The sequence below is a fragment of the Eleutherodactylus coqui genome, chromosome 11, assembly GCF_035609145.1.
Source record: "Eleutherodactylus coqui strain aEleCoq1 chromosome 11, aEleCoq1.hap1, whole genome shotgun sequence".
Classification (NCBI taxonomy): domain Eukaryota; kingdom Metazoa; phylum Chordata; class Amphibia; order Anura; family Eleutherodactylidae; genus Eleutherodactylus; species Eleutherodactylus coqui.
The window spans coordinates 134,066,317-134,089,102 of NC_089847.1; the positions used below are offsets into that span (position 1 = coordinate 134,066,317).

Consider the following 22,786-nt stretch of genomic DNA (forward strand, 5'->3'; position numbering starts at 1 on the left):
TTGAGAGGGTTGGGATTAGTCACATGCAAGGCTGGGATATCTGACACTCCTTTACTTGCCTTGTCTGTCAGGGTCACGGATCTGTTGTGTCTCATCCCGGAATCATATATTTATTGAACGCCTTCATGCCTCGCTGCACAGAGCACTTGGCTCATTTATTTCTTGTGCTCGGTCTAGTCACAGAAATGTGGACCTCTCTATCTTTGTCGGAGTTCATACAGTGAATTTTCTGCTATATATATATATATATATATATATATGTGTATATGTATATGTGTATATGTGTATATGTATATATATATATGTGTATATGTATATGTGTATATGTATATGTGTATATGTATGTATGTATATGTATATATGTATATGTGTATATGTGTATATGTATATGTGTATATGTATATATATATATATGTGTATATGTGTATATGTATATGTATATGTGTATATGTATATGTGTATATGTATGTATGTATATATATATATATATATATATATATATATATATATATATATATATGTATATATATGTATATATATGTATATATATGTATATATATGTATATATATGTATATATATGTATATATATGTATATATATGTATATATATGTATATATATGTATATATATGTATATATATGTATATATATATATATATATATATATATATGTATGTATATATATATGTATATATATATATAATATTGTGTGTGTGTACAACTACATACTGATAGGCACACACTGCAGTATGCAGAGCCCAATCCAGCGCTGGATCTCAGGACCGCTGTCCTATATGAAATAGCAATAGTCCACTTGACTAGGCAGGCATGGATGCATTACACAATGGTATGACAAATGGGCCCCGGAACGTGGATTTCAATTTTGTATTGTGGCTCCTCAGAGTAAAAGCCAATTGGAAAGTGGAAGAGTAGCATGTGAGAAGCAGACATCCGCTTTCTGCATCGCTCTAAGTCCTGCAAGACCTCTGCTATGACTGAAGTAAGGAAAGCGTACTCTAGGTGACTGCCTTCTGCTACCATAGGGGCAGAGCATCCAGAAAGTCATCTACCGTCTACAGGAGATTCAGGGACTGATCCGCATCGAGTCCCTGGAATGAACACCGGTCCAACGACTGCTCCTTCAGTCATAGCAGCGGTCCCATAGCACTTAAAGAGAAGTGGAAGCCCATTTCTGCTTCTCTCCAACTCTGTGATTGGGTTTTACTACCTGTCTCCTACAGGGGTAAGAGCACACAATTGAAATCCATGTTCCGGGGTCGTGCCCATACTATCATCTACATGCAGGTTTGGAAACATAATTACTGGAAACAGCAACTTTGTCCCAATGCCCCCCACTTGGCCACATTCATGTAAGTCTCCTATGTTGGGTGACCATATTGGGGTACAGGGTACTCCTTCCAGAATGCAGTTCTCCAGGGGCTCATCTGTGCAGGACAAGCGGGGGCTTCTGGAGCGAAGACTGTATGTATGCATGTATTTTATATCACGCGTCTCCTTATCGGTGGCCATGTTTACATAGACCTATCGCTGGATTTTGCTCTCGAGTGATTATTCTACTGCTACTCCTCCTGGGTAAAGCTGCAGTCCCTTTAAATCGGTCTGTGGATGACCGTGATGCATCAAGGAGCACTCCTGACCTACATCTCCAGCTAAAGCCTAAGATGCAGTGGGGTGAAGACCGTTGTGCATCCACACCATAAAGTCTTTGGGAACATATCCGTAAAGATTCCGTGTGACCCTTCTAGATCTTTTGTCTCCTTCACGGACATTGCTGCATATCACATACATATATGTATTGGGGTGAGAGGCGGTTTTCACTCCCTGGTACACATATTGTCTTACTTGGCTCTGCAGCTGCTGACTGACATTGAGCATTACTTAAGCTTGCTGTCAACATAGAGGTTGACACATTTTGCTCGCGGTCAGAGGTTGTAGCTCCAACAATCCTTACTCCGCAGTAACCTCATGGGATACTTTCTGGACCATCGAATGCTCACATCCCGCATTCCGAATTATTGGATATTAAAGGGGTTGTACCACAATAGCACGTTATCCGCTCCCCGCGGAATCCAGGAAAACTTGTTGAGGAATCTCACCGCTAAGACCCGCATCGATCTCAAGAACAGGACTCCCATGTGTCGCTCTCCGGTTACTGTGGGGGTCGCTTCCCCCATAGGGACGTCAGCCGAGCATGCTCAGTCAGCACTCCATTCATTTCAATGGAGCTGATGGAAATGGCCAAGCAGCAACCCCTTGGCTTTCTTAGCAGGTCCATTGAAAGTGAATGCATCGCTATTGCAGTTGTGTGACCACCACTTCACAAAGTCTTGTCCTCCCTGCGAGGGGTGCAGTAAGCCTGCAGTCAGGAGGTCGGGGGACACAGCACCCCTGTTGTCAAGGTCGGCGGGGGTCTCGGTGATCAGCAAGTTATCCCTTATCCTGTGGATACTTTGTACTACAACCTCTTTACTGGAAACCTTGTAAGGGTGAAGAAGAAAGATAAAGAAGACAAGGAGCCCAAAATGTTAACCCAAACTATGCTCCTAGAGTTCTCCTCTTTTTAAATTAAAGGGGTGGTCTGGTCACCAGACAACATCCCCCTATAGCGCCAACTGTGCTAAAGTTACAAAAGGAGTCGTCTGACGGCGCCGCAATCAGCACTGTAGCACCACCTGGTATTTGCTGTGGCAGATGTCACCTGACCGCTGCAGCCAATCAGAGGCAGTAGCGTCACCACCCATTCTCCTGGCATCAGCGCTCACATCCTGGGGGCCATGATGCCAGGAGTTGGGAACGTCATCTGCCACAAACACCAGGACCACGGCAGGACGCTGGATCGTGGCAGCAGAGGACAGGCAAGTACTACTCCTTTTGATGATTTAACACGGTGCTATAGGGGGACCGCTCACCGGTAACCAGACAGCCCCTTTAATTGTAAGGATTTTCTGTTTCTCTGTTCAATCCTGTATAACGACGCACAATATTGTATGTTTGTGATGATTATCTTGCTGCTTTATAACTGTTGGCGAGGATCTTGGGGGTTTAATGAATACAGACTTGTCATTAAGAGCCATTTAAGACTGTATGGAATGAGCGCCCCCTGTTGGTGACAGCAGGCAGCCAGGTTTTTGTTTTAACACACTAGAGGAAAAATGTTTTGTAGAGAGGAGCGGATGATTTGGATCTCGGCATCGAAAAACAAGAGTCCAGAGGGCCGAGTACAGAAATTTATAGGCAAATGTTCATTTTAAGGGGAACCTGTTGCCAGTTTCATGCTGCCCAGACCACAGGCAATGTGACCCAGGGTCCGGTATGCACATTAGGGGAAACCTTACCAAGACCCGCATCTCCACGCCGCTCTTAGTATAACTTTGCCCAGCACATGATGCATCTATTACATGAGGAGCTGCCCGCCGCTGCGTATATTAAGCTCATCTCCGCTCCTCTGTATGCCTCCACAGAAGTCTATGCCAACTGATAAAAGTTATGCCAGTGTCTGGAGTAAATTCTACATAAATCTGCTGGTCCAGGCTGGCCACGGCCCCTCCTGACAAGCTCCATCCCCTTTTCACAAAAGTGGTGAGGCTGGCGCAGAGAAAAATCTTAAAACTTGTGTGCAAGCGGGACTTGTGCAAAAATGGGCAACTCTTGTACACCAGAATCAGCTTAAGATGCTGCGGCGCTTCACAATAAACTTACTTTGTAGATGCAGTTTGAACGAATATCCGAGTCACTGGGCAGCGCCTCCACCGGCCTCTTGCCACCCAAATTAGAGCAACGGCTCTCTCCCTAAATCGCACATGTCAAATACAAGGCCCGTGGGCTGAATACGGGCCGCCTCCTCATGTTATGTGACCCGCTGGCCATGCAGCAAGCTAATAGGCATTTCACTCAACCAGCCTGCAAGTCCGCTGTGGATTCTGTGACCGCTGACGTTGCCCCCTTCTGTATGCAGTGCAGACGCCAAGGAGAGAAGTCGGACTGGGCGAGTGGAATGCCTGTAGGGATGCTGCCCGTCCAGAGGCCAATGGGGAAATTACTATTACTACTTGGGCTACCATGGTGGGCACTATTACTACTGGGTCCACCATGGTGGGCACTATTACTACTGGGTCCACCATGGTGGGCACTATTACTACTGGGGCCCCAAATATAGGAACACTTCTTCTGGAACACTACAGTGTTTCCTAATGGTTGTATTTACACAGTCCGATTGCGATGTGGATGGCGCTCGCACGAGGAACTAAAACCATGTTTTTATACATGTGGGCGATTTTTCTCTTGAACGGAGTGTCTGAGATGGGACATTCTGTGATACTTCTATCTGGGGGCAATATCGTCTATTGCCTATGGGAGCTTGAAGATACCCATTCGATGGGCATGTGACTGCGTTGGCATTTTTCGGGTGCAGCGATGTGATGCGTCTTCCATGCAAAATGCATCGCACTTGCAGGAAAAATCAAAGGTTTCAAAGTGCGATATCGGTCTGCGGTTCTCAGAACAGTATCGCACTTGCCTGTGTGAATATGGCGTAAGACAAGCACTGGTGAAATGTGCGTACCTCTCTCGGATTCATGTTGCCCATGACTCCCTAACAGGTGTCCTTTTATAAAAGGGTTATCCGCTTGATCTACTATTGATGATCTATCTTGCTGATGGGCCATCAATGGTTTTACAACAGGCAACTTCTGGCCAGGAACCCCACCGATCAACTGCTCACTCGCAGAAAGCAGACAGCTCCGTTCCCACTGCAGTGGCCAATCTTGGTATTATAGACAGTTCCCATTGAAGTGAATGGCTTGAAATACCACGCCTGACCACCGCAGAGGGATCGGAGCTGCCTGCTTCCTGCAGAAATCAACTGAATGAATGGGCACATCAGCCCAGTGAACAGTTGATCAGTATGCGTCCCGAATAGACCAATCTACCATTGATGGGTTATCGTAAGGACAGGCCATCAATGGTCTATAACTGACCGGAGCGTTTATTCACACATCGCTACTACTTTGATACTTCTCATACAGCGCCTTCCACTTCTGTGGTTTTCAGACTTCAGTACACGGAGGAACCGTGGATTTCTTAGTGAAAGATCATATTAGGCAAGTCCAATTGATTTTTCCTATATAAGTAGAGCAGCCGGTGGAGGAGGAGCTGTGAAAATGGCTCATTTCTGGTCTCCGTCATGCGTCTCCCAGCGCTCCGAGCCGCAGCTAATCCATAAACGACGAGGATTTGTACTGGATTCCTGGGAATTGTCCACAGGCCGCCCTTTCAGAATGGATCTCTGTGTACTGGAGTCAATGTGGTGTTAGCGTCAGGCAGGGGCTGAAAAGCTGCATTGCATATGGGATGATGATGGCTTCAGTGATGAGGATCCTCGGAGATGTTCTGCTATTACAGAATCTGCCCGAGTCTCTTCATCGCTGCTCTGGGAGGGCAGGGGGGCTACAATGCCTGCAGACTCCTGAACGGCACATCTGCCCCATGGGCCCGCCCGTGTGTAATATTGCCCTTAGGGTCGCCGGTACGTTGGTTTTGCTGGGGTTCTCCTTGGGATGTTGCAGGATTGTGGCGCTCGCTGTAATAAATAGCGCTGCCGTTCTCCGTCTTCTGACGACTCTTCTCCTCTCTTGCAGTACAACAAACACCTCTTTGTGCACATTGGACAGGCCAATCACTCGTACAGCGACCCGCTGCTTGAGCCCGTAGACATCCGCCAAATTTATGACAAATTTCCAGAAAAGAAAGGGGGCTTAAAGGAACTCTTCGGAAAAGGGCCGCAAAATGCATTTTTCTTGGTGAAGTTCTGGGTGAGTTGACGGTTTCTCTCTTTTTATAACATGTATTTTTTTTCAAGCACAGGCCATTATATATAAGGTGTGTGTAATATATGGTATATTCTACCCGGAAACAAGGAGACGCTCAACCTCTGCTCTGTTACAGGGGCGCATGCAGCTTCTCCTTCATGGGCTGCATGAGGTTTTATAGGGGTTGTACTACAATTGCAATCCAAAGGATAGGCGAGAACTTGCTGATTGGTGGGGGTCTTACCACTCCCGTGCACCAGGTCCTCCTTACTGCGGGGTTACTGCACCCCCTGTAGTAGGGAGAAAACTGACTGTCTCTCAGCCCATTGAAATGAATGGATCGCAGACCACATGTTGAACCAGCGCTCCATTCATTGTGGGGGGACAAACGACCTCCGCAGTAATGGGAGAGCGGGACACGGGAGTCCCCTTCTTGAGATTGGAGGGGGGTCTTGATGGTGAGACCCCCGCCGATCAGCAAGTTATTCCCTATCCTGCTATGGTCATTGAAGAAATATTATGCTGCAGGATCGGTCCGCGTCACGCTTCACTTCTCGGGGAGGTTTTACAGTAAAATCTAAATATTTCACCTCTGTGTATTGAAATGCTGGAATTTGCAGCCAGATTAAAAAAAGAAACCATAGATGCCCCCATTAGACCCCAGAGGTTGGACCCCACTGATCACGGGAATGAAGGATGCGGGTGGAGCGGAGCCACGGGGGCTGCTTTCTCATGAACAGTGGGACTCCCACGTTAATGTCCTATATCCTAGGGCTAGGCGACTAATGCTTTAAAGGGGTTTTCTGCCCATTTTACAACTGATGATCTAGCCTCTGGATAGGCCATGAGTAGATGATGAACGGGGGTCTCCCACTTGGGACCCCGTCCATCGTCCGTTCATTGCCTACAAGCGGCGGGTCACACTGCAGACTTCATGTATGTCTTAGAAGGGGCAGATTTACTACTCAAAATGCACTAGCTTTCTGTCGAAAAACAGCTTTTCATGCTTTGTACCACATTTATGTTGTACATTAGACACTTTTCCCCTTTTTTTTTTTTGCCATGTCTGAAAAGTCTCTGAGAAGGGGGTGTGGCCTAACTGACCGCACCAAAAAATGTAAAAACACATAAATTAAAGCAGGTGGTAAAAAGTTAGACAAAAGTGTCAAAAGGTGCGCCAGTTTTATCTTTTGTCATGAGTTATTGGTGCATTTTAAAGCTGCCCTAGGTTTACACGGTTTGAGGCCACTCGCACGCAAACACTTTAATAAAAGCTGTTTTTTAATGCAGCATTTACTGCGTTTTTGACTGTTTTCAGCACCATTATAAAGTCAGCCAGGCAAGCTGATAACGCCAGAACTGGAAAAACGGAGTCAAACTCTGCTGGAAACGCGGCAACCACGTTCTACCACATACTCAGCACTGCTGAAAACCCACCCCATTCATTTCAATGGGAAAGCATTGCATTTAAAACACGGTATAGGTGCGGCGCCCGGCGGGGTCGCTGTAGGTGCGGCGCCCGGCGGGGTCGCTGTAGGTGCGGCGCCCGGCGGGGTCGCTGTAGGTGCGGCGCCCGGCGGGGTCGCTGTAGGTGCGGCGCCCGGCGGGGTCGCTGTAGGTGCGGCGCCCGGCGGGGCCGCTGTAGGTGCGGCGCCCGGCGGGGTCGGTATTGAACCTTGCTCAATCTCGCCAAGCGTCTTTGTTTTGTAGGCATTTGCATTGCAAACGGGCAGCTTGTGCGAGCGCAGCCTCTTGTAATCAGGACGAGCCTCCGGATTCTTTTGATGTAGTACTACTTATTTATGAAACAGAATTTAGACAGTCGCTTCCATTGATGATTGCCGAGGGAAAGGCAAACAGGGCAACGCTGAGAGCTCGACGTGAGGGATGATGTATGATGCCGAGAATATGGGGGAAAACAAGGAAAATGACCCTATTGTAAAAGATGCGTCATGTCGGGCCGCGCTCAGCCTCAGGTGCATCATTATGCAGGAGATAAAGGGGTAATTAGCCCGGTCCTCACTGGATGGGAGTGAGCAGAAGTGGTTGTCACTGCGAGGCCGCGTCTGTACAATGCAGATCTCATACCGCTCTCTCATGTAGAATTGTATTGCAGTCAGCTCAGTTAAAGGGGTGCGCGAGGGATCTGGACGGCGGGGTGCGCGAGGGATCTAGCCGGCGGGGGGGGTGCGCGAGGGATCTAGCCGGCGGGGGGTGCGCGAGGGATCTAGCCGGCGGGGGGTGCGCGAGGGATCTAGCCGGCGGGGGGGGTGCGCGAGGGATCTAGCCGGCGGGGGGGGTGCGCGAGGGATCTAGCCGGCGGGGGGGGTGCGCGAGGGATCTAGCCGGCGGGGGGGGTGCGCGAGGGATCTAGCCGGCGGGGGGGGTGCGCGAGGGATCTAGCCGGCGGGGGGGGTGCGCGAGGGATCTAGCCGGCGGGGGGGGTGCGCGCGGGATCTAGCCGGCGGGGGGGGTGCGCGCGGGATCTAGCCGGCGGGGGGTGCGCGCGGGATCTAGCCGGCGGGGGGTGCGCGCGGGATCTAGCCGGCGGGGGGTGCTTGGCAACATTTGTTTCTGAGATGGGACAAATCCGACATGCAGATTTCCCACTACCATGATGGAACAGAAAAATGGAATCCTGAGCGCTGGTGTTGGCGCGTCGCCGCAGCTCACCTGCTTCTAGGCTTGTGTTCGTCCGCCACAGTCACTTGGAGCATCTATCTTTCTACTACGCACCTGTTCAGACCTACAGGTACCGCTCCTCGGCCCAGTGCTTCGGCAGCAGCCACACAACTGGGACTATCTGTGTAACTGCCTGAGGACCCCGTAGTAAATCGGGTATCCCACTTGGAGGGGCTGAGCGTGTGAAAAGCGGGGTTCCCCTGTCACTTCAGCCCGCAGCCAAAGCGGTGTGTGCAAGGTGACCCATATGGCCTGCCCGACGGGTGTGAACACTCTGCTGATGGAGCATGGTGCATTCAGTGTTTGGTACTGAGAACCATAGGGGCTTATGCACACGGGTGTAAGGGCTTCGGTCCCTAAATACACAGCGTATTCACACGTAAGGAATGGTCACTCTTGGGTTTTGGCTTTAATTTTCGTTTTTTCGGGATACATCAGATGCAAGACTAGGAAAATACTGGACAAGATGTGCTTCTATGGCTAGTGTAGGGTGGAGCAGGACAATGGGATTCATTCCTTGCGGATCTTTCACTCTCTGTATCCGGTTCTGCTCCCTCAGACCCTGCAAAATACATTGAGCGCTATATAGCTTGGAATGGAGAAGACAGAAGCAGGTTAAAACTGCTCCTACCTTCTCCTCTGGGTCCTCTGCTGTGACTCTACAGAGGACCCCACCTGCTAGATTGCAGGAGCTTTAATCCTGCGCTGTACTTTTGCTATCGGATGTAATTAAAGGCCCGGACCAAGTCGGGTCTGGGCCATGCATTTAGCTGTGCTTCTGTGGGGCGATTGCCTGCATGCTGTTTACATGTGAAGCATATTAAACCCGTGTGGTCCGTTATGACATCGCAATAAAGTGCTGTGCGCCAAAGCTGCATCCATACTACCGCTGCATGGTAACCATCCACACTGTGTGGCTAACATACCCACAAAATGTGACCGAAAAAGCGTGCTCCTGTGCGGAGTGGCGCGGTTTTCAACCGATTGCAGCTGAAAGCACTTTTCGTGTACCCGGCTGTGCAGTGAGCTGCCATTCCGCTGCCTAATTGCGCCGCCGTTAGTGTTTTAGCTGCAGTCGTTTGCCAACTCCGTCTGTGAGGTTTTCAGGCGCATCTCGACTGCGGCGCGTGAACTTGGCCTAAGAGTGGCGAATCGTGCCAGCATGTCGTATAAATCCGCATTAGATATTCGTGACGGCGCCGATCTCATCCGCCGCTCGTTTTACTGAAACCTCGTCATCTATGACCCAATTAACTGGTCTTATTAGAAGCCTCTGAAAGGTGTTTCTTCTTCTTCTCGACTTCCCCTTTAAGTGCAGACCGTACGTTGTGCGGGCCGAGGCTTGTTATGTCCTGTCCCTCTGTTAGAACAGTCATTATCACTTGATTCTCGGCGCTCGGCGACGCTCTACAGGTTACCAGACGTGTGTTTGCTTCACACTGTAGGCAGCCCCATCAATCAATATGTCTTAAGCATGGAAGAATCTGACACATCGTAACTGGTGTTCCATTTCTGTATAAATTGGCCATCACCAGATCCCGGCGCAAAGCGTCTGAGTATCAAAAGAAACGGGAGCTGTGCCTTCCTGCAATTACCTGGTAATCATAGAGGAGAGTAATTGGGCCATAGGTGAGCCGTGCGGCCGGCGGCAGCGCTTTGTGCATCCCATCCATGCCCTCCCTGCACACAGCATGCACAATCCCACAAACTACTTACCAGCAACTCCGCACATCTTAGCCCAGTTTACTCGTCTGGAAGGGAAAGAAAAAGTTTTCTCTTTTTGAGGAACAATAAACCAAAAATACATAATATAATAAAAAAATGTATATGAAAAAATTCTATATAGGAGGAGCAGAATTAAACTTCCCCAGCTCGGAGGCCTCTGGGGGGCGCTCTACTGCTATAATGAAATTCCGATAACGGCGGCTTCAGGCGATGTGCTCACCACTTATTACAGAAATTTGCTAAGTCTCCTATAGGTGGCGCTGTAACGGACCAGGTCTACTGGGACAGACCTGCCGTAGGGCTCCTTCACACTGGCGAGGGTGATATAGGGCCGTGCTCGCAATTCTTTCGAAAACCCCTGGATGCGAGGCGGTTTCACATAGAAACATCCCTGCAGGGATTCCCTTCATCCACTCCCACGACTGTCCCAGCCGCGGCAGGGGATCGCCATGTTCTCTCATTAAAAAAATAATGGGCAGTCTCGCCCAAAAAAAAATGGGAATTTTTTTTCCCACGCAACATTGCAAAAAATGAGTATGAAACCATTGAAAATCATTTGTTTCATAATCGTGCGCTTTTCACTCGCATCGCAAGAAAATCATAGGATTTTCTCGCCGATGCAATGAAGCCCTCCTTGTCAGATCCGAAGGACGGCATTCGTCGGCTCGTTGTACAGAGTAAAGTTGACTTAATGCGTTCACCGGTAGAAAACATGATTTTGTGACTGGGGTGTTGAAAACAAAGGGAGCATATTGAACATTTGTATGGCTATGGCGCCACCTATAGGCTACTTTTTTACTAAAAAATGTTCTTCCTAAATGGCGAGCGCATCGCCTGAAGTGGCTGCTATCTGAATTGCGTCTCTGTTGGAGCAGCAGAGCGCCCTCCAGAGGCCTCTGATTTGGGGGAAGTTTAATTTCACTAACCCGGTGTATATGTATGGTTTATGTTGCCGTTAGTGATGAGTTGTGGATAGCTGGCATACTGTAGATTGGGGAATGTGCGGGCCTGTCAGTAGATCCAGAATATTGCCTGTAAAGGGGTATTCCAGGTCGGTTTAAACCTTTTCCTTGTGATGACTGACGGGTCAGCAGTAGGTGATCAGCAGGGACCCGCCCCTTGGATAGGTGATCAGCAGGGACCCGCCCCTTGGATAGGTGATCAGCAGGGACCCGCCCCTTGGATAGGTGATCAGCAGGGACCCGCCCCTTGGATAGGTGATCAGCAGGGACCCGCCCCTTGGATAGGTGATCAGCAGGGACCCGCCCCTTGGATCGCTGCCGATCAGATGATTAACAGACCTTATGCTTTATAGTTAGTTTACTGATGGTCCTTATATACCGGCTGAATATCGGGACCGTCCCCGCTAATGGTCTGTATTAGAGATGAGCGAACGTACTCGTTACGAGTACTTACGCACCTGAGCACCGCCATTTTCGAGTACAGCAGTACTCGCGCGTAAAGATTCGGGGGGCGCCGTGGCGGCACGGGGGGTAGCAGTGGGGAGTGGGGGGGAGAGGGATAGAGAGAGGGCTCCCCCCTGTTCCCCGCTGCTACCCCCCGCACCGCCGCGCCTCTCCCCGCCCCCCGGCGCCCCCCGAATCTTTACGCCCGAGTACTGAAGTACTCGAAAATGGCGGTACTCGGGTGCGTAAGTACTCGTAACGAGTACGTTCGCTCATCTCTAGTCTGTATGTCTTCCCGTGTGAACATGGAGATGTACAGCTGCCTGTGGGGACAATCGGCATATTGGCGATCGTTTGCCGCCATAAGCAGATTCTCAGGTCTGAGGATCTGTGTGACGCCCTATGACCGTTCCATGTAAAAGAGCCCTAAATCCTTAATTAGCCCTCCATTCCAGGGCCCGGCTCACACCAGTGTCTGTCTGTAGCGCAGCGTCTTACCGCTGTGTGAGCCGGCATGTTGCTGCGTAGGGAAGCCTTTTTGCAGCGCACATGGCTCGTACCTCTGCTCGCTCTCCTGCGCAGTCTGACTGCTTTGTTTCCCGCACTTACGGGATTTTATTGCGTATGTACAGCATTTATTATCCGCCCATAGAGCACAGCAGGGCTCTATCACATGTAATACACGGTAAAGCTGAAGACGCCGCGTTCTTCTTTACGCGCAAATTATACGCAATAAAATTATGCTAGAATCGATGTACTTTGGTCGGCTCCATCCGCCGCGTGCATCGCGCACGGTAAGATCAGCCTGGCGCATCATACGGGTCTATAGGTACCTCTCCATAGGAGTGCCCTGTGTGCGCAGCCAGTGTCTTACAATGCTCCTGCTTTCTAGAGAAGACCCACAGCGCACCCTAGTGGACAGAGCGGGAGTAGATTTCTATTTGTTTGTAATCTGTGGAGCACAACTTACCCCACTTTTGTGTAAAAACAAACAACCTTTTCCCTCGGAGATATTTTGTCAAGTGACCTGGAAGAAGCTGCGTAACTTCTTGAAGTGTTGGAATAAGACTAATCCCTTCTAGCTGTATGTACAGACGGCCCCGTTCTGTTCTCCTACCGGTTGGTTCAGGGGGGATTCTAAGCTTCCTTTATGTTCAGATCCGTTCTGGTAAATCATCGCTATGTTATCCGTTAAACTGCAGACTGCGGCGCTTCTGATTCCACTATTCCGGGCGGTGCGATGGTCCGCTGCTTTTAAAACGGACAGTCCGCAGCGCCCACAACGACACGAGCCCAGCGCATCGCCCGCAACGACACGAGCCCAGCGCAGCGCCCGCAACGACACGAGCCCAGCGCATCGCTCGCAACGACACGAGCCCAGCGCATCGCTCGCAACGACACGAGCCCAGCGCAGCGCCCGCAACGACACGAGCCCAGCGCATCGCCGGCAACGACACGAGCCCAGCGCATCGCCCGCAACGACACGAGCCCAGCGCATCGCCCGCAACGACACGAGCCCAGCGCATCGCCCGCAACGACACGAGCCCAGCGCATCGCCGGCAACGACACGAGCCCAGCGCATCGCCGGCAACGACACGAGCCCAGCGCATCGCCGGCAACGACACGAGCCCAGCGCATCGCCCGCAACGACACGAGCCCAGCGCATCGCCCGCAACGACACGAGCCCAGCGCATCGCCGGCAACGACACGAGCCCAGCGCATCGCCGGCAACGGCACGGGCCCAGCGCATCGCCGGCAACGGCACGGGCCCAGCGCATCGCCGGCAACGGCACGGGCCCAGCGCATCGCCGGCAACGGCACGGGCCCAGCGCAGCGCCGGCTGGAGTCACACGCAGGTTTTGGTGCCATTTATTTATTTATTTTTGACCCAAAGCCAGAATTCGATGCTGAAGGTGACGTACAAATCGTCTTATTTTGTTCCTTACGGATCTACACTTGGTTTTGGATTAAACTGCACCTCTGATTCCAGATTGAACCCAAGTAGTCTGCTTCACGCTCACACAGAAGCCGGGGCTGCCGTGTCCTACAGGAGCCGGCCGTCCTGGAAGCGTTCTAATCTAATTACTGCGCTCCTCAGTTTTGGGATGTGGCTCTGCTGACTAATTAGGGTTTCCATTGTGCTGAAATGCCTTGTTACATCCATTATTATTGGCTGTAGTCTTACTCTACACGACCCCGTCTGGTGGAGCCGCGTGTACGCTGCCGCCGGGTGGAGCCGCGTGCACGCCGCCGCCGGGTGGAGCCGCGTGCACGCCGCCGCCGGGTGGAGCCGCGTGCACGCCGCCGCCGGGTGGAGCCGCGTGCACGCCGCCGCCGGGTGGAGCCGCGTGCACGCCGCCGCCGGGTGGAGCCGCGTGTACGCCGCCGCCGGGTGGAGCCGCGTGTACGCCGCCGCCGGGTGGAGCCGCGTGTACGCCGCCGCCGGGTGGAGCCGCGTGTACGCCGCCGCCGGGTGGAGCCGCGTGTACGCCGCCGCCGGGTGGAGCCGCGTGTACGCCGCCGCCGGGTGGAGCCGCGTGTACGCCGCCGCCGGGTGGAGCCGCGTGTACGCCGCCGCCGGGTGGAGCCGCGTGTACGCCGCCGCCGGGTGGAGCCGCGTGTACGCCGCCGCCGGGTGGAGCCGCGTGTACGCCGCCGCCGGGTGGAGCCGCGTGTACGCCGCCGCCGGGTGGAGCCGCGTGTACGCCGCCGTCTGGTGGAGCCGCGTGTACGCCGCCGTCTGGTGGAGCCGCGTGTACGCCGCCGTCTGGTGGAGCCGCGTGTACGCCGCCGTCTGGTGGAGCCGCGTGTACGCCGCCGTCTGGTGGAGCCGCGTGTACGCCGCCGTCTGGTGGAGCCGCGTGTACGCCGCCGTCCGGTGGAGCCGCGTGTACGCCGCCGCCCGGCTCCATATTCACTGCTGTATTGATAGTCACGTTTTGGGTTTTTGCGCTCATCTGGCAATTTTTCTCTGTGATTATCAGTAACCGTCTGGCGTTCTGATCTCTCCGCAGGCCGACCTAAACTGCAATATCCAAGATGACGCTGGGGCATTTTACGGTGTAACGAGTCAATATGAAAGCTCCGAGAACATGACGATCACCTGCTCCACTAAAGTCTGTTCATTCGGTAAACAAGTGGTGGAAAAAGTGGAGGTAAGCCGCATCGGAGGCCATCGCACGTGGCTGCTGAGCCTCAGCGTTAGTATCCCTACGCGTTTCACAGACTGCTTAGCCAGACGTTAAAGGAGTATTCCAGTAAAGTTATACCCCATCCACAGGATAGTGGATCACCGGCTGAGGAGTGGGGGTCTCGCCGCTGAGCCCCCCACTGTTCAACAGACTGGGAGTCTTGTCCCCTTGAGACCTTCAGTCAGACCCCCACATTTAGCTAGGCATACCCTATCCCATAAATAGGAAACTTTACCGGAAGACCCCTTTAAAGGGAATGTCATCAGAAAATCGCCGATAGTACAAATCAAGTATTTTTTCAAGAATTTTAGTTGGATGACTCAGTCTATAGTTAAATAAATAGCTACAAATCCCCCAATCCTGCCGTCTTCACTCGGCCGCTCCCCCCGCAGTCAGACAGGAAATAAAGTGTACTTGCAGATTGAAAAAAAGCATTAGAAGGCTGGAGTGCCACTGAATGAACGGCTGGAACTATAGGGGATGCCTTCCCATTAAGAATCCCCCAAGTTACAGAAACTCCTTCCTGGAGAATCCACTGCATTGGTGATGGGAATCCACCTCAACACTTAGCGGATTTTTGTGTGAATTCGCAGTAAATTTCAACCCCTCATTTGGTGCGGAACCGGCCCCGGGCAGAAGGGCAAAAGGCGAGGTAACTCCCTGGTAATCCGTTGTCCACGAACCCATGACTACCGCATGTTTCACGCGCTTCGGACGATCGGCAAGTGTTCCCAATAATTTCAATGGGTAACAGATGCACGGCATGCGATGTGTTGGACTGTCCGATGTGAAAACAATGGGGGATGCGTTCAGGGGAACGCGAAAAAACGGTTATCTTGTTTCATGTGCGGATTCTGCATTCACTCCTCAACATTGAAGTTACAACACCAAGAAGGAAACCTTGTGGCATTTTTTTCTATTGAGCCCCGCGAGCAGAAAAGGGCTAAAAGGTAGAATCCTGCGCTGCTTGATTGCATGTAGTTTGACAATCCCAGTTTCCTTCCGAGAGGAGACTGTAAAGTCCAGCGGGGTCCTCCATATCCGGGGTCCCGTGCCGATGAGATGGGCGAATGACACCTGTGAATTTGCAAACTTACGAAATAAAGTACCCTGACATCAGTTACATCTCATTGGCCATTTTCTACCAAGTGACCGGCGTATGGAGAAACCCGCTGGAGTTTACGGTCTCCTCTCGCAGGTCTTTCTCTCCAGCTTGGGGTTATTTTCATAAAACATGCACATCAAGTAGCGCAGGAGTTCTATCCGTTCTCCTATTTTCACGGGCGAGGTATTGTGTGCCCTGGGCGCCGCCGCCGCTCGCCCCGTACTTCTGAAGCAATACAGGGATTTGTAGCAATATCTGATTGAAGGCGCATTTGGACCAGCGGTGTGGAAACTGCCCTCTAGATGGGTCTGCCACATTATGTGCAGGACTACATACGCTGACGTGTCTCTATGTCTGCTGACCAATCAGGTGTGCTCAATGGGAGACCAGATTGGAGATGGTGTCGGCCATGGCGGCACATAATACTGACCTCTCAGCCTATGTGCAGAACGATCGGCAGGAGTGAAAAACCAAAGGATTCTGTCTGTTTACAGCAAGTGACAACGGGCGCCTCCACCAACAGGGGGCGTCGCACAATCAGATCACAAGGCTCTATCCAATTTTTTTTTTTTTTTTTTTTTTTTTTTGAAGCTTCATGCGGCTGAAAACATTTTGCTTTTGATCTGGTTGCAATTTCAATGTTGACGAGTGTAAAAATAAGACCTACAGCTGTTAATGATCCACACAACCGTAAGAAGCTCAGGAATCGGCCGACTGTTTTATTAGTGTGCAATGTGAATGCTGTGCAAATAAAAAGAGGGGGGGGGGGGGATTGTATAAAGTACACAGTACTCTGTATCCTAAGCTCTTCCAGCGCCCCCTGCTGGTTTCTGGTCACACTGCAGTGATGACTTCGGGTGACACTGGAGTGCTGCAGCTGTTTTATGATGACAGGTTATCATTGAGGGGTCTACACTTATCATTGAGGGGTCTACACTTATCATTGAGGGGTCTACACTTATCATTGAGGGGTCTACACTTATCATTGAGGGGTCTACACTTATCATTGAGGGGTCTACACTTATCATTGAGGGGGTCTACACTTATCATTGAGGGGTCTACACTTATCATTGAGGGGTCTACACTTTCCAATTCGGTGTCGGACCCCGTAGCTCCAGTGTCGGACCCCGTAGCTCCGGTGTCGGACCCCCCTACCACATAGTGTAATATACATATATTAAGGTGTGATTGCTCTCAGTAAGAGAAACCAAGTGATCTTGTAGATATGAGAACAGTCCCACTGCTGGCTGACACGGCACCAAACCTTTCCCCATAACACATATATTATACATGGAATATACACATTAACTCGTGTTTAATTTTTTTTTTTAATTACTAAATATAAACACCATGACGGGTCATTTTTATGTCTTTTTGTTGAGTAATTCCAAGGAATTCAAAAAGCGCTTTCCCACCCAAAATAAGTAAGAGCTGGCGAGGGTGCGAGTGGCAAAGCTATTGGATTGGGAAGGGTTAAAGGTAGAAGGTAAATCTGTCAGCCATACAGAACAGACAATGGTCGGGTTTTCTGCTGTGATACATTTTACATCCTGTTGTTTGTCCCCTGCAGACAGAATACGCAAGGTTTGAAAACGGCCGCTTCGTGTACAGGATAAACCGCTCCCCCATGTGTGAATATATGATCAACTTCATTCACAAATTGAAGCACTTACCGGAGAAGTACATGATGAATAGTGTATTGGAAAACTTCACTATATTGTTGGTACGTGTGATCCTCACTGTGACGCTAGCCAGTAAATAGAAGAATGTGCGATGTAGAGGTGTATTTACACATGGCCACTAGAGGGCACCATCTGTAAAGCCAGCCAAGCCAATGGTGTAGTTCTAGGGGTTGCAGACGATGTTCTTTGGGAGGCCAGTGATGAAGCACAATGATTGCACAATATGTATTGCACTATACAATGACTCCTTTTATAATGTATGGAAACCCAAGGTGTGAGGTTCTTGCCCGCTGCAAAAGGCTCTCGGTTTGTATTCACATGCAGTGGTTCTGCCACGGTAAGTCACTGCAGCAGCCAGCCAGGTGTTATACATTGTTATACAGAGTAAACCGCCTCTTAGGGCATGTTTTATCGAGGCAGCATGCCCGTTGGTTGTGGGATCAACCCGTGAACATTAACCCCTTCAGGATCAGCTTTTATTGAAGAAAAAAATGTTTTCACTTCGTTTGTTCCCACAGGAGACTTGAACTTGCCATCATTTGATTGCCTGTACTAGATACTGTAATACTTAATTATTGCAGTGTATGTCGATTTATTTTTTTTATTTTTTTATTTATTTTTTGGGGGGGCGTCTAGACATGGCAGCCCCTGAGAACCTTCAGTGGGCTCCAGGCTACTAGGATAGCCCAACAGACCTTCCCAGAACTTGGTATATCATTCTCAGCAACTCGATGGCCATAAAATATTTCCAGTCCTGCAAAGTTGGCACACAGCAGCTGTTTGACCCTTTCTGCACTCACACCTTCCGTAGAGATGGTGGGAGATGCGCACAGAGGAAGGGCCAAGCTGCTGCGGCACGCCAACATCACGGGGACACCGCATTGGACCTGGGCACCCGCTGAGTATGAAACGCCGCTCCCCGGACACCCTGTTCCATGACCTTTGGGCCCTTTAACATAGTTTATGGGGTTCAAAGGTGATGTCAGGTTCCCTTTAAATAACACTGTAAATACTATATAGGCGTCAGACCTGATGGTGGACGGTAATGGGCAGTGACTCAGTGCCCTTTTGTACTTTAGGAACTGGTTTTATTATAAGGCTAGGGCAAAAATCTTTGAAAACTAAAACTACATATAGTTACTTTTTAGTTAGTACATTATCAGTTCTGCAGCGGTTTGACCAATTTGCGTGATGGAGGGAGAGCTGGGATGCGAAGGGTGCGATCGCAAAGTGCAGATTAACTGCACAGATTTCTGCTACTCCCAATCTGCTCCGTATCCGGGGAGTTTCTGCTGCATTTACAGGGATTTCTACAAACTGCTTTCAAATGTATTGAACCGTCGTAGGAACTTCTGTAGCCGATCTTCCACATGTGAGAATGCCCTGAGGCTCGCGCCTCGTTGTCCGACAGGTTTACCTGCATGCCGTGCTGTTCTATATTGGCCCCTTAAACTGTAGATGTATATGTAGGTCATAGGTCCCATGGGGAGCATGGAGCGGCTCTGTCTCCATACGTGGCAGTTGCCAGCTGTGTTAACGCTTTAGTGACCAAGTAAATATTTGGTGCTGAGCTTTAGACCCACGCCATACTAAATTTACTATGCAGGTTTAAAACTTTTGTAGTCCAGCAGGTCCAGTGTTGGGCTTCCTGACAGCCGAGGGAGAAGAAACTTCCGTTCCTGACTGGTTAACTCCTACCGTGCCACGATCAATAACGTTCGCACCACGGAAGTTGGTGGAGGGGCAGGAGGCTTCCTGCAACCATCGGCACCCCATAATGAGATCGTGAGATGCCAACGAGTTCCCATGGCAGCCGCAGGCCTAACAAAGGCCTCCAGGTCTGCCAGGTGTATCAGCCTATGGGAGCCTGCCTCCAGCAGAGTCTGTTAGGCTGAGAGCACGTGCATAATATACTGCATTACAGAAGCAATGCGGTGTACTAGGAATCAAACTATCACACTTAAAAAGTACTGTCAAAGGAAAGTTGAATAAAGTTCATTTAAAAAAAAATCTACTAAAAATTTAAAAAAAAAAATCTCCCACAAAACAATTTAAAAAAGAAAATCAACTAACCAATCATACATGTAATGGGCGTCGCTGCGCTCGTAGCATCCAAATCGATTTAAAATATTTTATTTATACAACACGGTGAAAGACCCAAAAGGATAATAAAAAAAACCCCTCAGAGTAGCTACTTTTGTCCCTTTTTGCCCTACAAAAATGGTATAACTGGAAAGTACAACTCTTCCCACACAAGTCCAAGACCTGACGTGGCTACAGGGGTGGAGATTCAAAAAAGTCAAGTGTCTTGGAAGGGGGAGGGGCAAATTCAATTATTATTTCTATAAAAAGTGTTTTTATTGTGTAAAAATAGTTTTAAAAAAAATTGAAACAACAAAAATGAGTTTCTGCCGCGCGGTGAACGTCTTTAAGGGGGTTTTGGTTTTTTGGGGGGTTTTTTTTTTAAACTATTCTAAAGTTGCTGGTTTTTTTTTTTTTTGCTGCTCCTGACTCCTAAAAAGCAGAATACAAAAATGAGCAAAAAGTCCATCCTAGGCCAAGATGGTACCAATAAAAACTACGGTGTTTATACAGCTCAATGAAAAAATAAAAATGTTCTGGGTCTTGTGATGCGGGGACTACAGAGGAACGTATTCTATTATAGAAGTGTCTTTAGTGTGCAAGCACCGTAACCTAAAGCCACATCACCTCGGTATCGCCATTATCGCGCTCATCCAGCGACTGTCGCCATGCTTTCGTTTTTCACTGCAGCCAATAGAACAAAATTTTAAAAATGGCCTTTTGTATTTTTTCCATATGTTGACATAAAAATAAGTTCTGGCTTATGAGAGGATGTTAAAGGGGTTGTGCAGGGAGGCGCAGAATCCTTAAGGGGACCTGCGATGTCAGAACCTCGTCTATTTCTGGCCTGCTTCCTACATTAGGTCATCTGGAATGGCTTCCGTCTGCGCCTGTCACCTCCTCGCTGGGGGCTGCCTGTTCTTATAATCAGCCCGCTCTCCCATAGAAATGAATCCGAGCACGGGCACAGAGCGGATGAAAAGGGTCTTTGGGGGGGTCCATCTAATAATTAAGTTGGCCCCTTCTCTGTCATGGCCAATGCAGAGACAAAAAGGAGGGCCAGCGTAGTCATTAACATGAGTGAATCAGCCAGCCCCTTCTGACGATGTGACGTATAATTAAGGGCTGGAGGTCCCAGCGCCATAGGACCAGCTTAGGATTCCACCTTCCATGACCCCCCTTTTTCAGAAACCACCCCATTCGTATGTATGGAACTGATTATGCTCCACAAATTCCTGCAACTACTCTGCCACATGTGAACCGTCCTCGGATCGCCCCTAAGAAGGGTCCAGGGGGGCCGGTGGGTTCTTATTTAATTTTGTACTAACTTTTTTTTTTTTTCCCCCCCCATTTCAAGGTGGTAACAAACCGGGATACGCAGGAAACCCTACTGTGTATGGCATGTGTATTTGAAGTGTCAAACAGCGAACATGGAGCACAGCATCATATCTACAGGCTGGTAAAAGAATGAATGTAGACTGCCATTCACTCCGTACACTACGGCTAGACACACACTAAAAAAAACTTCACAATGGACACTGACTAAACCTCAACACTAGTGGCAACGCCTACGGCCACCCAGCGTTTCTCTGCTCTGTTTTATTTCCGTGACGTCATTTCTAATATGTTTATAAATTAATTGTATCTGTGAAACATTACAAGTTTGTAAAGATTTCTTAAAAAAGGAGAAAAAAAAAAAAAGAACCGAGGGAAAGAGAAAAAAAAAAAAAGTCAAACTCCGATGCGGGGAAGACTTGCTGTTGCCTTGCAGAGCGAACGCACAGCACGGTGATCCAGCGGTGACATGGTTAATGGTGCCACGGCTACTTAAAGTAGACTTCTGTGTTTGTGGCGATCGTTAGATGTAAAGGAAAGTTTAAGAAAAAAAAAATCATTGGAGAGTAACAGAGCCTTTAACGGAGTCACATTATAATGTATGAATGTAAACAGACGTTCTACCGAGTTAACCTTTTAACTACCTGAGGGAAATGCAGAAGGACGAATGTAAGAACCTAAATTATTTAAAAGAAAGTTTAAAGAAGAAAACACTTTTTCTGTTGATAACCAAATGATCTATTCTTCAGACGTGCCTGAGCGAGGCGGGGGGGGGGGGGGGGGGGGGGGGGGGGGTTTCTAGAAGTATTTTTTTTCCAGTTTTAGCTGATGTTTTAGTCCAGAACACTATTTTAAAAAAAAAAACAGAAATCGGTACTGCAGTCTATAAGCCAGCCCGTGTAATAAAGTATCTAGTGTATTTAAAGAAACCCTATGTACTGTACTAATACAAAGAGTTAGTTTAGTAACAGAAAGGCTTATTTTGCAATAAATCTACTTTTTTCGTTTTCGTTTTTGATATATTTTTTTATACAAACCTCTTATTCGGTCGGAGGGAAGTGAACTTATATCTGCTGATTTGGAAGGAAACGATTAGACCCTTCAAACTATGGGAGTGAATGAACACTACATTAAGGGGGGAAAGTCTAAAAACTGCCCCCTCTAATATAACTTTACTGCAGTGCCACACATTCAGAAGAACTCCATGCAAACGTGGCAGAAAGGACACGTTGTGGACCTTAAAATCCACATCAGGCCCTGCGTGTGACCAAGATGATCTCCTCCACAAGTGTGGTGGCTCAGTGGTTAGCACTGCTGCTTTATAGTGCTGGGGTTGTAGGTTCAAGTCTGCCCAAAAGCAACATCTGTAGGGAGTTTTTCCAAGTCCATGCAGATGTTGTCCTTGAGATTTGACCTGAAGACCGCAGCACTACTACCGCAGCCGTACGAACTACTGAGCCACATTCCCTTTTGGTTTTCTGCCACAAGTCTGGTTGGGATGACCCGATCCGATTTTTCAAAAATTCAAAAAATCCCAGCTGATCGCGATGAGCAACACTAATTACAAATTCAGTAATACAGTAATTTAAGAATTTCTTTGTAGTGTAAGTCTCTCTTCAGTTGGTTTTACTCTACATCCCAGGGAATCATGGGCTTTCATTAGTCAAATGGAGTCAATAAGGTTTCTATTCGTTTCCAGTGCTTCTGCCGGACAGAATAGTATTGTTGACTGCGCTACTTCATCCAGCACA

At 49.2% G+C, this 22,786-nt stretch overlaps 1 protein-coding gene across 6 annotated transcripts in view; it reads left to right on the forward strand.

The window, feature by feature from the left end:
* TEAD1 (TEA domain transcription factor 1) overlaps window positions 1-21,400 on the forward strand; it is a 148,244-nt gene extending 126,844 nt beyond the window's left edge. For all 6 annotated transcript variants that reach the window (XM_066583560.1, XM_066583564.1, XM_066583565.1 and 3 more), the window contains 4 exons: window positions 5,657-5,830; window positions 14,655-14,795; window positions 17,507-17,659; window positions 21,058-21,400. In XM_066583560.1, coding sequence (XP_066439657.1) covers window positions 5,657-5,830; window positions 14,655-14,795; window positions 17,507-17,659; window positions 21,058-21,171 — 582 coding nt within the window. In that variant the 3' untranslated portion in view covers window positions 21,172-21,400. The remainder of the gene's footprint in view (window positions 1-5,656; window positions 5,831-14,654; window positions 14,796-17,506; window positions 17,660-21,057) is intronic.
* The last annotated feature ends 1,386 nt before the right edge of the window (window positions 21,401-22,786 follow it).